This window comes from Saimiri boliviensis, chromosome 12 (genome assembly GCF_048565385.1).
Source record: "Saimiri boliviensis isolate mSaiBol1 chromosome 12, mSaiBol1.pri, whole genome shotgun sequence".
NCBI lineage: Eukaryota > Metazoa > Chordata > Mammalia > Primates > Cebidae > Saimiri > Saimiri boliviensis.
This window is the reverse complement of record NC_133460.1, coordinates 83,075,678-83,092,124: the sequence shown is the minus strand read 5'-3', so window position 1 is coordinate 83,092,124 and position 16,447 is coordinate 83,075,678. Positions and strand designations below refer to the sequence as shown.

Here is a 16,447-nt window from a genome sequence, read left to right as displayed (position 1 = left end):
TTCTAAAACCCTGCCTAGGCCACCCTCCATGTGGGGTACTGAGCAAGGCCCCAGATCTTTCTCTCTTTAGGAAGACGGAAGCCAGGGGTTCTGTTGGTCTTTGTAAAACAACAGCGGCAGCAGTTCCTCTTCCAGAGCCTCCTCTGCCTTTATCCTGGGAGATGGGAGGGAGCCCCTATCTCTGCTGTTCCCTGAGTGCAGTGGAGACAGCCCACCCGGCAGGCTGTATCTCCTACCCCAGGTAAAAGGTGCTCCTTTGACTGGGTTTGAATTCTGACCCTGCCACTTCCTTTGCACCTCCTGGCAAGTTTCTTCTACTCCTCACATTTAGAGCAATGGCACCTCCCGCTCAGGGTGATGTGAGGATTACCCCATGTGGTAGGTGCTCAATAAATGCTGGTCATTGTTATCACTGATGCCCAACACGCTTGTGCTTCTAGACCCTTCTGTTCGTGCCGATAAGCGCTTGCTAAGTCCCAGCCCCTTCACGCTCGGCTAGGTCTGCCCTAGGGCTGGGGTTCTCAAGCTCCTGGCCCTGGCCCAGAGATTGGACTCGCTTGGTGGCTGTGGAGCCCAGGCTCTGATGTTTGTCAAAGCTTCCGCGGTGTGCCCTGGATTGAGAACCAACACTCGAGGGGTACAACCCCTCTCTTCCAACCGAGAAGCTCCTGTCCCAGAATGAACTCAAGGACAAGAGACCCTCAGAGCCCTAGGACTAGGAGCATTTGCTCCTCTGAGGCCAGGAGGCTGGGGCTGGTCCAGAAAGGGCGGCGTGGCAGAAGTCAGCGTCCAGCGCAGCTCAGGAGCAGATGCCCGCGTGCTGTGCCTGCCGGAGCCACACCTTCTGTAATTTCAGTCTTGAGCCAAAATTCGTGCAGACTGGTCTCTCCCTTGCAGGGAACAGCCTTGGGGAGGCACTGGGGGAGCTCAAACCACTCATTGGGCCAAACCCTGAGAAGGTGGCAGTGAGGACGTGTCCCCTGAGGTGACTGAATCTGTGTTCCTCCCTAACATCATCATCTGATGGATGGAAATGAAACACATGGATTGTGGAAAACAGAGAAACATAAAGGAAAAAACCCTAAGCCTGTAAGCCCACCACCGTTCAGAACCCCTGCTTTTGTCACCTACTATTTTTCCTTCGTTTTTAGCAGTGGCTTGATGTGGTATATGTCTGGTTTAACCAGTCCCCTTGATCTTTTTTATAATCAGTAACATGGGGGTGGAGATCCTGAATCAGATCTTAGCAGAGATGCCCCCATGCGGGTTGACTGTCCACGAGTGTGTAGGGGTCCTCAGACCCCCTCTTAGATCATATCCACATACTCCCCCAGTTCTGAGATTCATTACCCATAGCAGGTTTCCGTCACACGCAATGTCAGATCAGCGAAGGGACTCTCCATGCTGAGGGGCTTTCCCTCCTCGGGGAATGGTCTGCTGAGTAATGGGCAGACAGCAAAGGGGCTCCTAATTCAAGGCAGGCCTAAGGGAGGGTCAGAAAGAACTGTAGCTGGAGGTATTTACAGATGTGATCGCTAATCCTTGAGGATTCTTGGAAAATAGGTAAGGTGCCAAAAGAAGAGAAATGGCCAGGCCCCCCAAAGAAAAAAGCAAACCCAGAGACTTAAGGACAGTGAACTTGCCCCCAAGCCCTGGCGAGGTTCTGCAGCAGCCCGCCGAGGGATGTGTTCAAGTGCTAGCGCTTCTCCGCGACAGATACGGCAGCCTCTGCAGTGTCTGAAGGCCCCGGTGTGGTGACCTAGGCCCTCCTGTGGGTGTAGAGGCATCACCACTCTGCACTGTCAGACTGCCTGGAGTCAGAGCAGAGACTGACCAGAGCACTTCCCATCGCAGGCACTTCAGTTCTCACTGAGAAGTGAGGCGCACAGGGGAGGAGAGGGCCTGTGAGGCTCTACTCTGGCTCTGGCTCTGCCACTCACTCCCTAACCCCGCAGCCTCAGCACCCTCATCCGTAAAATGGAGAGTTTCGCCTGCGGGGTTCAGCCCAGTGCCAGCCTGACGTGGGAACCCCAGTGGATGATCAGTTGTCATTACTCTCCTGCGTCCTGGAGGTGACCCAGCCTGGTTAACAGGCAACTCCTCCTGGAAGGCCCAGCACAGCCACACAGCAGCAGGAGGCTGGCCCATGGCCAAGAATGCGGGAGTCGGGGATGGGGGGCGGAGGGCGGTGGCGGCTGCAGCTCCTCCTCTTCCTGCTTCCTCCCTGCCCCACCCCCGGCCTAGGGCAGTGCAAAGGCCAATCGCTAGCAAACTCCCTGCCTAGCAAGGCCCAGCCGGGGGCAGAAATGGCTGCAAGTGGCCGAGGACTCTGCAAGGCTGTGGCAGCCTCTCCCTTCCCCGCTTGGAGACGAGCTCACTCGGAAGCCCGGGGAGGGCTAAAGCCTGAGTATGATGCGGTGGTGATAGGAGCAGGTAAAGCGGTAAAGCAGGCTGGGCTAGAGCTGAGGGGTGGAGAGGCAGTCCTGCTCAGAGCCTGGTGGGGAGGCGGAGGGTCTGCCAAGCCCCACTGCTCTCTCCTCGGGCATAACCCAGCCAGAAGCTTATGTGATAGCGGAGGCTGCAATGGAAAGCTCTTCCATCTGGCAGGCAAGCACCTGGGATTCCGGTGCTGGCTCCGCTGTGTGGCCTGGGATAAATGCTTGCCTTCTCTGGGCTTGGATCTTCCCATGAGGAATGACAAAGCCTAGGTGAGCTCAGGGTTTTCCCTGTATCTCCTGCAAAATGACCTAGTTTCTACCACATTCGCAGAAAGCCTATGGTTTGTCTGGGTTGGAAAGCACCCTGGGACAGCAGACAAGTGAAATCCATCCACCTCCAGTGCTGAGTTCTGGTCACACTACCTTACCACTGAGGCCTCCCAGACAAACAGTGAAATCCAGCCACCCTCAGTGCCCTGAGTTCTGTTCTCACTACCTTACCACTGAGGCCTCCCGTCCTCAAAAGAAACTGCAGTCATTTCATAAAGGCCAGTTAGGATAAAATGGAACTGAGTCCCAGAGTTCCTACTGCATGTCTACAGAGGGAGCTGGCCCCCACTGCCTTGCACTTCTGGGACATTTGGGGGTCTGCGGTGATCCTGCCACACTTTGCCAATCCCTGGGCTCAGAGTATCAAAGTCTACTGGGTGCTGGGGGGAGAGGCAGGCCCAGGACCAGGTGGCCTTTCCCTAGTGCCTTCCAGTCACACTTACAGGGGGCCCCAGATTTGTGATTGCCAACTAGGTCTGTACAGAGCTAGTGATGGGACTGGAAGCGGACAGCACTCTTCACGCGGTTTCGTGGGCAAGACTTCACTTTCGTATGTTCAAGAGCAGTGTGAGCTGGTAGATACTCAAAGGTCACCTCTCCAGGGAAAATGTGTGACGTGTGTATATGTGTGTATATGTATGTACATATCTACATATCATGTGTATATATGCATGTATACATGTATACATATATATGTGTGATGCATACATACATTTTAAATATTGAAATAGATATGTTACACACAATTTTACAAATAAAAATGCAATACTCTCAATTTAAATGCAGTGTAGCCAACTGATTCTTACTGAAGACTTTCTTTGATTTTTGCCAAACTCAGTAGCCAGCCTATAGTTGCAGTTGACAAATGAAGGTAGCTCCAAAGAGAATGGTAGGACGAGCATGAAACAAGTGAAACAGCAAAGATTATGTCCCAGCTTTACTCCTTTAAATGACAGGAATTACGTTACTCAAATAAGATAACGTTTTTCTAACACTAGAATATGTTCTTCACTTTTTTCCTATTTGTGTATGTTGTAGCAGCTAACGCTGTTAGGTATAATCTGCATTATTACTATTTTCCCGTTGCTTCCTTAAGCCTGACCACAGAACAGTAAGCACAGCCCCGTTGTGTAATATTTGCTGTTGACGGTGGTGTAAATACTCCCACCATAGCCTTTTTTGTCACCAAGATGAGGTTGTTGGATGTGATTTGGGAGAGATACCCAGTAGCACCTCATTGCATAGTATGTCTGCCATGCAGATACATACATAGAAGCCAGTGACTGCGAGGGCGTGCTAACAGTCAAATGGAGTAAAACAAATAGGAGGTAGTGCATTTTGAGTATTTATTGCCTTTGTTTTTAATATAATTTATTTAATTGTAAGCTTACATAATTTCCTTTGTAACAATGGCTGTTTGACAGCCAGCTCACAAACTTCCTGGGCTGGTGGAAGCCATCTCCGGCACCTCGCTTAGCCTCAGAGAAGCCCCGCTGCCCCCTTCCGTGCTCGGCCACAGCTCCCACCGCTGTCTCCTAATGGGGAAGGTTGACTCTAGGTCGCCAGCTGCCTTGGTGACTTGCCTACAAGTGTGAGTGAGTCTCAGCGTGTGAGCTTTTCCTTGAAATGATTTCTTTAGTTGCTAAACACACCATGAAGCCTGGTTTAAAGGCATCTTGGGCCTGAGTGAGGAACAGAGTGGCATCTTCTGTGACAAGGGTTACTCCTGAGTCCCTCAAGTCACACTGGCACCTGGCAGCCACCTTGAAGATGACTCTGACTTAGTCATTTGACTAAATGTGTCTGAGAATGACTGAGGAGCTTGTTAAAATTGAGATTTCTGGCCCCGTACCTGGTGATGAGCATTCTGAGGGCAGGCGGTGACTCCAGCCAACACTGCCTGATGCAGGCAGCTAAGAGCCCATGCCCAGAGCAGCTCCTCAGGGCCAAGCACCTGCTGTGGGTCTCCAAGGCAGGCCTGGGATTCACGGAGCCCATAGCTTGAAGTCCTCTTCAAGGGAACAGCAGCATCAGCAGAAGCCAAAGAGGGCTCAGCTGGAGCCTGGGGGTGGGTACCGGGAGGGGGTCTTGTGCTTTGGATTCTTGGCCTTAGTCATTTGAGGTCTGCTGTGATTGAACTGGACCCAGTTGCCTGGAAAACTTTGAGTTTTTCCAAGACTGATCATCAGCACCAATTAAAAGACAAATAGCTCCTGTTTATCTCATCCCTGCCACACTGCAGGGTCCCTGGCACCCTCTGTTTCCCATGTGAAGAAGCTCAAGGCTCAGGGCAGCTGACAACTCTCTGACACCACGCCCTGGTAAATAGCAGAGGCTGAGCCGAGCCCAGGACCTGCCTTTAGTCTGTTGCATGTGTCTTTGAGAGACGGGGGTTTTCAAACTCAGATTCCATCTGTTCATGAGTCCCAACCGGCAGATTGTTTAAACTTCCTTATGAACATTTCAAAAGCCCATGCAGATAAAAAGTACATCCAAGCAGCACTTTTTAAGATGAACTATAACCAACTAGCTTCTCACATGGTAAGAGTTAATTTTAGCTCATGAAACTTTTAATTCTGTGAAACACCTGCTGAATAGACTCCTGGGGAGGGGTCTGGGAATTGACGTTTATACAACCTCCCAGGTGATTCTGAGCTCATCAGGGCTGGAGAGGCACTCACTACCCGTGGGCTTGGTGTGGAACATAAGATACCAAAGCCAAGTTCAGGGCTCTCAGCCCAAGGTGCCCTAAAGCACAGTTAGTCACTCCAGCACATGTTGAAGCTGTCTATGTTTACTGCATGTGGGTGGGACCGTTCATATTTTATTTTTGGAACCCTGGGGACTGGCAAAAACAAACCCATGTGGATAAAGCCTTCTAGGGACCACTGTGCTGATTGTGAACCACATGTGGGCAAAACAAGCCATGCTTGATAGCAGCTACCCACATGACCAGCACTCCCCTAGATGCCAATGATGCCATGTGAGACGGGACGTTGGCACACCAGCATGCCAGCCACCCATTGCTTCACCTTCTTGCCAAGTCAACCATGCTGCTCCCTCAGACCTGCACCCCACAAGCAATGGAAGCCCCGGCGATGCTCTCATTAGCCCTTCACTCCAGCAGAGCCACTGACTAAGCCAGGCGAGCAGGACTTATCCAGCCAGGGCAAGAACCAGGGTTTTCTGACTCCTTGGAGAGCAGGTATTTCATGGAGTTGAGCTACATGCTGTTCCAACATCTGAGAGCAGGAAGGGGAGGGGAGGAGCCACCAAGGATCTTCCTGGGCTTGAGGACGGGGAGCGGTGAGCACACCCCTCAAGGACTGTGTCCATCTGCCCACCCGCTGAACAGTGATGCTTTCCTTCCCTCTCCCCTGTCTTGTTGCAGGACACAACGGACTGGTGGCTGTGAGTACCTCCCCACTTGATCCCACTTCACTGGCCTCTGGGCGAGTGGCTCTCAGCAGCCTGGGAGGGAGTACGAAGAAGCAGGTGGGATAAGGGCCTCAAGAGAGAAGGAGGAGGCAGGCTAATTGACGCTCTGCTCTCCAGTGCTGACCAGGGGCTGGGTGGAATGTGCATCTGCAGCCTGTTGAGGACATCACAGGCTCCTTTCCTCTCCTTCCCCTAATGAGGAAAGGTGGTTTCCCCCATGACCTGTGAGGGAGTCAGGGAGCTTCCAAAAGCAAGCTGACAAGGTGGAGAAGCACGTGACCAACACAGCATGGGAGCAGGTGGGAACCAGGGGACTGGGTACCTGGGGCAGGGTGGGGCCCTTGACTCCAGATCACAGGCAGCCCTTGTGTCCAGAGCCCTGTCCTCCCAGCCAGGTCCAGGCCACGTACCACCCTGGAGTACACAGCCACTATGTGGCCAAAGAGTGCCCTGGAGACATTGAGGCGCTCAGCCTAGCAGAAGGGCCAGCGCCCGTCCCCAGCACAACTGACTTCCAGATTCCAACCCGAGCTGGGTAGCCCAGAGCTATCCCTAGCCTAAGCTTCTCGAACCTAAGTCCAGGTACCTCCAGGAGGCCACATAAGGTATTCAAGGTCACAAAACAAACATGGAACAGCTTCTTGAAGCAGTGGCAGCTCTAGAATATCAATACAGGGGGAAACAATGTGAATGTGCTAATGGACTGATGTTAAACCTTAAAATTTACCTGATGTGTAAGTTTTACCTGAATATTTTACATGGCTCATTTTGTATTGCAATGGGTCAGTAATTTAAAACATTTATTTTATTTTATTTAAAAAAATTTTTTTGAGATGGAGTTTTGCTCATCACCCAGGCTAGAGTGCAATGGCACGATCTTGGCTCACTGCAGCTTCTGCTTTCTAGATTCAAGCAATTCTCCTGCTTCTGCCTCCTGAGTAGCTGGGATTACAGGCGCACATCTCCACACCCAGCTAATTTTTTATTTTTAGTAGAGACAGGGTTTCATCATGTTGGCCAGGCTGGTCTTGAACTCCTGACCTTAGAGGACCCACCTGCCTCAGTCTCTCGAAGTACTGAGATTACAGGTGTAAGCCACCATGCCCAGCCTGATCTTATATTAATATACACAAAGACTCATCTCCCAGCTCTGCCACTTTGTATTTGTGAAGGTTAAGGTGAGTCACTTAGCCTCTCTGAGTCAAGGTAAAATGGGAAAACTGCACCTGCCCTCACAGAGCTGTTGTGAAGGTAATAGATCACTTGCTGCTAGGACCTGGCTCATGCAGCCTTGCACACATGGCGGCTGTTATTTTTGGAAGTTTCCAGCCCAAGGAAGGCTAGCGCCCATGCCCTTCTGCCAAAGCCCACCAGGAACACACTCGTAGTTAGTCTAGTTGGGTTTCTCGCTCTTTGCAGTGAGGGAAGTCTGCATCAGGGGAACCTCAGGATGCCTCAGTACGAAGATGTTAGAAAGAACCTAGCACAGGACTTGGGCTTTGGTTGATGATTCAAGGGAAGGCTTGAGAAAATAGGGGTTGCCATAGATTAGATACTGTCAGGAAGGAGGGACAGCCTGCAACTGGGCGGCTCAACAAGTCTGATCTGCAGGGAGGGAAGACGAGTGTAAGGAGAGGAGTTATTGATAAAGAAGCAGCAGTCACTCATTTCCGCCAAGACGGGTTCGGTGTTTTCTGAATGGGACGGAGACATTGCTATTGTTTGTGCTTGCCTCATTGTATCATAGTCTCAGAGAAACCTTGTTTGAGGTTGTCAATCTGTGAGATCGTTCCCCTGACATAGGAGAATGATGCAGCTTACCTTGCGTGCCAGGCCTCAGCCACTGAGTGATGGCTGCTGTTTCCCAGTGGGATGTGTTAGGAGGATAGATGCTGGTTTCACGCTGTCTGGTTTCATTTCCCAACACCTCTACTCATCAGCACTGTGAGCCTGAGGCAAGCTGTTACGCTCATTGAGCCTCTGTTTTCTCATCTGTAAAATGGGAGAATCAGTACCTACCTCTTGGCTGGTGGGAAAAATTAAACAAGACGATGTATTCACTATTTCTGGCACATAATAGTTACCAAGTGAGCTTTTTGAAAAGTCTTTCTCATGACACCATTCCTGCGGTCACACTGGCATCAGTGGTGGTGGAAGGGCCAGCATGTTGGATTGGTAGACTTATGACCAGTTTGGTTCAACAAATATTTATTGATTTTTCCACTAAGTGCTAGGAAAAAAAAAAAAACAAATCCTTGCATCGTTTGTTCTCCCAAAATAAAGCTCTGCTATGAACAGCTTCATTTATGGGGCACATTCTCTATGCCAGGGACAACTTAAAGTCCTGTCTAAGGACCAGCTCAGTTCATCCTCCCAGCAGCTTTATGAAGTGGGTAAAGTCAGGACTATTTTCATTAGCCCCATTTTTGCACATGAACAAACTGAAGCCAGGTGGATCAGGTACTGAGGCTGCAGTAGCAGAGAGCGAACCAGGGCTGAACCTGGGCGGAAGGGTCAGCATTCACAAAAGTTTGACCTCACCATGCTGCGACTGTAGGAGAAATGAGGCTTGCTCTCTGCCTGGAGGAGAGGGACATCCCAGGGCAGGGTGGCAGGAAGCAACGTGAGTCCCCAAGGCACAGGCCGCTAAGGAGGGAAGACCACCTTCAGCTGGGAAGTGGAGGGGCAGAACACAGGTGTGTTGGGTCTTAGAGGACATCTAGGAAAGGCGAGAGTGGAAGGAGAAGCACAGGGAGGGGCATTCCCAGAGGCAGAAACAGCACGAGCAGGTGGGGAGGCCATGGGTGGGGTGTGGTGCACACTGGCCTAGAGTGAAGACCTTAGCCTATGGGTCAGCTCCAGGGAGCCTGAACGTTTCAGAGGGATACAGGGAGGGCCCCGCGTGCCACCCCCTCTTCCCAGGCAGCGTACCTGCAGAGACTGGGGGTGAACACCGCTGTCTTCGAGACACGCCATGTGATCGGGGGTGCAGCTGTCACTGAGGAGATCATCCCAGGTGAGCTCTGATACGGCATGGAGGAGCAGAGGGTGGTGACCCTGGTGACGGTCTTCATCCCCGGTGACCCTGGTGACTGTCTTCATCCCTGGTGACCCTGGTGACGTGATGGTCTTCATCCCTGGTGACCCTGGTGACGGTCTTCATCCCTGGCGACCCTGGTGACTGTCTTCATCCCTGGCGACCCTGGTGACTGTCTTCATCCCTGCTGACCCCTGATGACGGTCTTCATCGGATTCGGTTTCAGAGTTTAAGTTCTCCCGTGCATCCTACCTGCTCAGCCTGCTGAGGCCACAGATTTACACTGACCTGGAGCTGAAGGTAGGGTCCCCCGGCCCAATTGTAGGGAGGGAGGCAGCAGTTTCGTATTCCCAACCTGGGTGGAGGTTCCCTGTTCCGTGCCCAAGGTGGTGCCCACCCCTGAGGGCTCTCTCTTCCAGCCAAGTCTTGTATATCCCACATGGTCTCCCTGCTGCGTTCCCATAGATGGGTTTTGTCTCATCCATATAGTGTCTTGAAAAGTGTGAAATTTCATGAAAAACTCAGACCTCGGCCAGGCACGGTGGCTCACGCCTGTAATCCCAGCACTTTGGGAGGCCGAGGCGGGTGAATCACGAGGTCAAGAGATCAAGACCATCCTGGCCAACATGGTGAAACTCCGTCTCTACTAAAAATACCAAAAAAAAAATTAGCTGGGTGTGGTGGCGTGCGCCTGTGGTCCCAGCTACTCGGGAGGCTGAGGCAGGAGAATTGCTGGAACCCAGGAGGCAGCGGTTACAGTGAGCCCAGGTTGTGCCACTGCACTCCAGCCTGGCGTCTGGTGACAGAGTGAGACTCTGTCTCAAAAAAAAAAAAAAAAGAAAAAGAAAAAAAGAGAAAAAAATCAGATCTCTTTTGAAGAATGGGCTTTGTCACCCTCAGGCCCATTTGGAACACCTGTCTGAAGCCTTGGGTGCCTGAGCTTACAGCAGCCTTGGGACATGAACCTGATTTCTGCCCTCATTCAAGTTGAGAGCTGCTTCCCTCTCTTGGCAGCTGGAGCAGGAAGTGGGGCCTGGGGACTTTCACCTCTTCTGGCTCCCGGGCTGTTTGGAGGGATCCCAGGAGGCTCATCTGGTGCTGTTTGCCTCGCTTAGTCCACTGCCCTTCGTCCACAGCCTTGCCCAAGCCTGGCCCCCACGCTTTCACCTTCCTTCACCCCCACTGTCTTATAAACCACGTCACCACATTCCTGAGGCTGATTGGCTTCTACCTGCTTGGTGCCAGAGTCACCCACCGTTCAGAGAAAAAGGTTCTTGGTGCCGTCTGCACAAGCAGCTGCCACTTACACTGGCACCATCTTTGCTCTAAATTCAAAATCTGAAGCTAGTAAGATGTCCAGTGGCTTTCACAGCTCTTTGACATGGAGAGTCCGTCAAGCCACTGAGACAGAGTATGCGCATCCTGGTACCAGTACTGCATGAAATCCAGTGAGGCCTGGGGGCAGGTCGCTGGCCTTCAGTCCAGTCCAGACCACAGCAGCAGGCAATTTGTAAATGCGTCACTTATAGTCTCAGATGCTGGGGAGCTGGGACGCTCCTTTTGGCAAACCTGATTTATGAGACGAAGAATCACAAAATAGAGATTTCCACTTGATTATTCTCTTTATTTAAAAAACGTTACTCGTTTGAAATGGTATTTGTCATAGTGTTCCTTCAACTAGAAGCTCCCAAGTGAACTGAGCAGATGCTTTAACCTCTGCCTTGGGCTGCATTAATAGGAGTACGGTGCCGAGATCAAGGGAGAAAGCGGTCCTGCTGCGTGACGTGCAGGACTCGCCCCATCTGGAGAACCTTGTTTTAGCAGGACATTGACAGCCTGGAGGGCATCGACAGGAGGGCAGCTAAACTCTTTCCAGGAATATTCTCTTTCCAGGAATATTCTCTTTCCAAAACTGTAATGGAGAGCATTTATTTTACCAGCATCACATCCTGGACTATGACCTTTAATGTTCTATCTCAATCGATCATCACCTATAAGGCAAGAATCATTTTACAATCAGGGAGCTAAAGTTCAGGGGTTAAGTTCACACAGCTAGAAAGTGATGGAGAATTCCAGCCAAGGCCTGACTGTCCCCTACTCTTTGTTCTTGAGCCTCTTGTCCTTGTTCAGGCCTCTTGGTACCGATGCCACTGAGACTCACACACGTGGTCATAGACAGAGCACCCCTGGCACTCCAGCCTGAGTGTGCACAGAGGCCGAGACTGGAGCTGCTGGAAACTAACCGGCTGCATCAGCCTCCCTGCTCCACAGCTCACCAGTTGTGTGACTTCACCATGTGGTGAAATCACATCTTTTCTTCCTCATCTGTAAGATAGGAATGGTAACAGCACCTGCCTCCTAAAGCTACATCAGCACAGTGCCTGGTGCACAGAAGGGCTCCGTACTTGTTGGTATTATTATCACCCCCATTTGGCCCTTGAGAAAACTGAGGCTCCAGAAAGACCCATGGCTGGAGACTCCTCACCCACCCTGCCCCTTACAATGCTGTAGCCCTGGACTAAAGTGTGAGGCTTGACTTTGGCGCCCCTGCCCCTCCTCCCCTCCTTGAGCCTAAGCACCTTCCACTGACCCGCTGCGGTCCCGACCAGGGCAGGGCCCCAGTGGCCTCCCTGTCCTGGGAATTTTTTCCACAGCTGTCAGTTCGAGCACTGAATTGGATCACTTCCCAGATTCATCCACCTAGAAAGTGAGTGTGCTTTTGCAGCGGCCCATGCTGGGTGATGGAATCCAGGCTGGAAGGGCAGAGCCTTTGCACTGACAGAGAGAAGGGTATGGAGCAGGGCTTTTTATCCCCATCAGCCAGAAGCCACCTTCCCCACCTCCACCCTGGGCCAGCCTTGACCTCATTGCCAGAGGCAACCCCATCCTCCCTCCCCTCCCTCACTGACCTTCTGGGTCTCGTCCTTGTTCATTTTGCTCTTGCTTTTCTCCTGGAAATCTCTCTAAGGTGGGGCTCTCAAACTTGCAGGACCACAGAGTATGACCCGGGAAACTGCTGGGGAATTGGAGACTTCCCTGGGTTCTTGCTCAGAGGTCTGATTCGTGGCAGTGGTGGGGCCCAGAAAAGGTCATTTTTATGGCATTCTCAGGTCATTCTGAAAGAGGAGGCCCCCAGAACACAACTTTGAGAAGCCCTCCCTTTAAATCCCGCATATCTCCGGTCCTTTAGACACACACCCTTCACATACAAACCCTTTCCAGCAGTTTCCATCCAGATGGCTGTGCATGCTGAGAACTCTCATGGGGTAAATAAAAGAAGGGTTTTGCTTTCATTTTGTTTTGTTTTGCTTTTGAGAAAAAACTCCATCATCTGAACAAACCTCATGGATATAATCTGATGGTTATTTAACATTTCTCTTCTCATTCAGACTCCGCATATTAAAACCATTGTTAAAAGAAAAACCTTTACCAAATTAAATTTAACAGTTTAATTGAGCAAAGAATGATTCATAAATGGATCAGCCTCCCGAGCCAGAGTATGTTCAGAGTCTCCAGCAGAGCCCCGTGATGGAAGAAGATTTATAGACAGAACGTGAAAGGTGATGTACAGAAAATGGAACAGAAACAGCCAGATTGGTTACAGCTCAGCTGCTCCCCTTTGATTGGCCAAAACTCAGCGATTGACACAGAAGTAGGTTACCATTGGTTTACACCTCCTTTTAGGTTATAGTTCACTATGAACAGAGAAACCTTTAGGCTGAGCTTAGAGTATTTAAAGAGGCAGTGTTAAGCTAAATTTGATTTAACACCATCAAGAATGACAGAGTCTCCATTTCTAAGAGAAAGTCCTGGAATCAAATGAAAAATTATTCATAGTCAATTAGTTATATTTGAAATAACTTTTGGATTCCTCTTAGGTCCCTGATTTGGGGGGTCATTCATTCACTCATTCATTCAGTCCATGTGTCTGAGCACCTGCTGTGGGCCAGACACTGAGAGAAGCCCTTGGGAGTACAGCAGTGAACTAGGAAGGGAAGGACCTTGCTGTTAGGCAGAGAACTTCAGGTAGACCTAAGTGCCAAGAAGAAAAGGAAAGAAGGCAGGATTAGAGAAATAGAGTGGAGATTCCAGTCTAGATGGTGACCAGGAAGGACATCTTCCTCAAGGAGGTGACATTTGAGCAGGTATTCAAATACCAAGAGGCCACCAGCAGCAGCCATGTGGACATCTGAGCAGAGCGTCTAGTCAGAGGGAAGAAGAGATGGGCCCACACAGGCAGGTGTGAGCAGAAGGCAGGTCAGTGTGGCCAGAGCAGAGGAGTGACAGGCGGAGGGCAGCAGAGTGGGGTGGGAGGGGCAGGGGCCACCTCAGGGACCGCATTTTATCCAAGTGCAGCGGAAGCAAGTGGGGTGTGTAATCGGGTAGTTCAGTGCTAGGATTTGTGATTCACAAAGGGTCAGCCGGCCGGCTGGCTGGTGAGGGCTCGGTGGGGTCAGGCGAGGTCGCCTGTGGACCGCTGCAGCGCTTTCCAAAACGGCAGCTTGGAGGGTCGCGCGCAGACTCTGGAGGCAGCGGACGGGATGTCAAGGATGAAAAGATAAGGAGAGAAACTGAGGATACCTTCTGGGTGTGAGAGAGTTCACTGCATTAAGAAGAACCAAGCTGGAAGTTTCTCCAGCTTAGAGTCAAATGATGTCTGCATCTCAGGGTTAGGAGGGACCCCAGCGCCCCCGGGCGCCGGCCACTGCCAGGGTCGGGAATCCCGCCGCGAGCCCGCCAGCCTGGAGGCTCCGGTGTGGAGCGACCCCAGCAGTGATGGTTGGAAAAGCCTGTTTTGGGTTTCCTCTCGCTTTCCTAAAACCTCTACTCACAGATCTAGTCTGTCTTCTGTGGCCGTACCGTTTTATTCCGTCAGCATGAACTGCACAGTGTCTGCACGCAGGGGTACAGCGGCGAATCAAATAGACAATGCCCCTGACCTCACAGGGCTTACACTCTGCTTGGGGAGACAACAAAAGCACTAAATATGTGGTTAGCCATGTGGGGACACGTGCTGTGGAGGAGACTCTTGCAGGGTGAGGGAGCCGGCAGGGGCGGCCCGGCTGATGAGGCGCCATTCCCGCCGCGACCTCAGAGCCCCGAGGGAGCAGGCCACCGATCTGGAGAAGGAAGTCTCCACAGCAGAAACTGGAGGTAGCACGGGCCCCTTTTGTTCTATCTGTGCCTCCTTTGCAGAAGTAGATGTGCGCTTGGGAAGTTCTGTGTGCTAATCAAATATTTGTAAATCAAATCATATTTTAAATGCATCAAGGGAACTTCCATTTAAAGTGACCCTGGAGTAAATGAGTCTGCAAAGTAAATAAAATGTTCTGATGTGAATAATTTATCTACCTTGTAAGTATAGATTTTCACATAACCATTGCTTTATTGTGTCTTTCTAAATTTTAATTATTTATTTCTGAAGTGGGGCAGTTACAGCCGGGTGCTGAGAGCTGGGCCTTGGAGTTACAGAGCTGTGGTTTGGAAACCCAGATCTACCTCCCAGTGACCTGGGACAAGTTATTTAACTCTTCTGAGCCTCTCTTGTTGCTTTTGTACAATGAGTATCATGAAGCAGCCACGTGCCACACATGACACCATGTTGGTCAATGACAGACTGTAGACAGTAGTGGTCCCCTAAGCTCACAATGGAGCTGAAAAAGTCCCTGTCCCCAAGTGATGTCATAGTCACAGTGCAACATTATACGCATGTGTTTGTGGCGATACGCCCACTGTGCCGCCATGGTCTAAAATCTAGTACATGTAATTATATACAGCACATGATACGTGATAGTAAATGACTGTCATTGGCTAATGTATTTATTATACTATATTTTGTATCACTGTTTTTAGAGTGTGTTCCTTTTCCTTATTTAACAAATTCGTTGTCAAACAGCCTCAGGAAGGTCTGTCTGGAGGGATCCAGCAGAAGGCATTGCTGTCTAGGAGATGACAGCTCCACGTGTGTTCCTGTCCCTGGAACCCTGCAGTGGAGGTGAAAGGGCAGTGATAGTGACGATCCTCTCCCTGTGTAGGCCTAGGCTGACGTGTTTGCATTTTCCTTTTTAGCAAAAAAGTTTAAAAAGTAAAAAATAAAAATAAAAGTTGTAAAAACAGGAAAAAGCCTATAGAATGAAGACATACAGAAATATTTTTACGTAGCTGTACGATATGTTTGTGTTTTAGGCCAAGTGTCTTCTTAAAATAATCAAAAAGGTTTTAAAAATTAAAACATTTCTAAAGTTTCAAAGTTGCTGTGAGCTAACTTGCTGAAGAGAATGTTTTAATAAATGTAGTGTGGCCTGCGTGTGCTGTGTTTATAAGTACGCAGGAGCGTACAGCAGCGTGCTGGCCTTCACGCCCACTCACCACTCACTCACCCAGAGCAGCTTCCGGCCCTGCAGGCTCCATTCAGCACGAGGGCGCTATACAGCATCATTTTTTATTTTTTATGCCATATTCTTAATATACCTTTTCTATGTTTGGGTATGTTTTAGGGGGGTTGTTTTGTTGAGACAGAGTCTCACTCTGTCGCTAGGCTGGAGTGCGGTGGTGCAATCTCGGCTGACTGCAACCTCCGCCTTCTGGGTTCATGCAATTCTCCTGCCTCAGCCTCTCGAGTATCCGGGGTTACAGGCGTGCACCACTACACCTTGCCTATTTTTGTATTTTTAGATGGGGTTTCACCATGTTGGCCAGGCTGGTCTCGAACTCCTGACCTCAAGTGATCCTCCTGCCTCAGCCTCCCTTTAAAGTGCTGGGATTACAGGCATGGGCCACTGCACCCTTCCTAGATATGTTTAGATACACCAATACTCACCATCGTATTACAGTTGCCTATAGTATTCAGTGTAGTAACATTCTATGCAGGCTTGCAGCAACAGGCTACAGGTGTGTAGTAGGCTATCAGATGTAGGTGTGTGTAGGTACACTCTGTGATGCTCAAACTGTGATGCATCAAACTAAATGCATTGCCTAACAATGCATTTCTCAGAACATATCCCCATCGTTAAGTGATGCAAGACTGTTACATCACATTACAAAGCTGTTGTGAGGTAACCACTGTAAACCCTAGTACAGTCCCTGGCATACAATGAGCGTGACATGGTGTGGTGTGCTGTGATATGATGTGGTGTAGTGTGGTGTGGTATGACGTGGCATGGTGCAGTGTGTGGTATGACGTGGTGTGGTATAGTGTGATGTG

At 50.4% G+C, this 16,447-nt stretch overlaps 1 protein-coding gene across 1 annotated transcript in view; it reads left to right on the top strand.

Annotated features, from left to right (window-relative positions):
- The first annotated feature begins 2,207 nt into the window (after window positions 1-2,207).
- PYROXD2 (pyridine nucleotide-disulphide oxidoreductase domain 2) overlaps window positions 2,208-16,447 on the top strand; it is a 30,923-nt gene continuing 16,683 nt past the window's right edge. Inside the window, exons 1-4 of the mRNA XM_003922319.4 lie at window positions 2,208-2,433; window positions 6,160-6,179; window positions 9,129-9,222; window positions 9,470-9,543. Coding sequence (XP_003922368.1) covers window positions 2,307-2,433; window positions 6,160-6,179; window positions 9,129-9,222; window positions 9,470-9,543 — 315 coding nt within the window. The 5' untranslated portion in view covers window positions 2,208-2,306. The remainder of the gene's footprint in view (window positions 2,434-6,159; window positions 6,180-9,128; window positions 9,223-9,469; window positions 9,544-16,447) is intronic.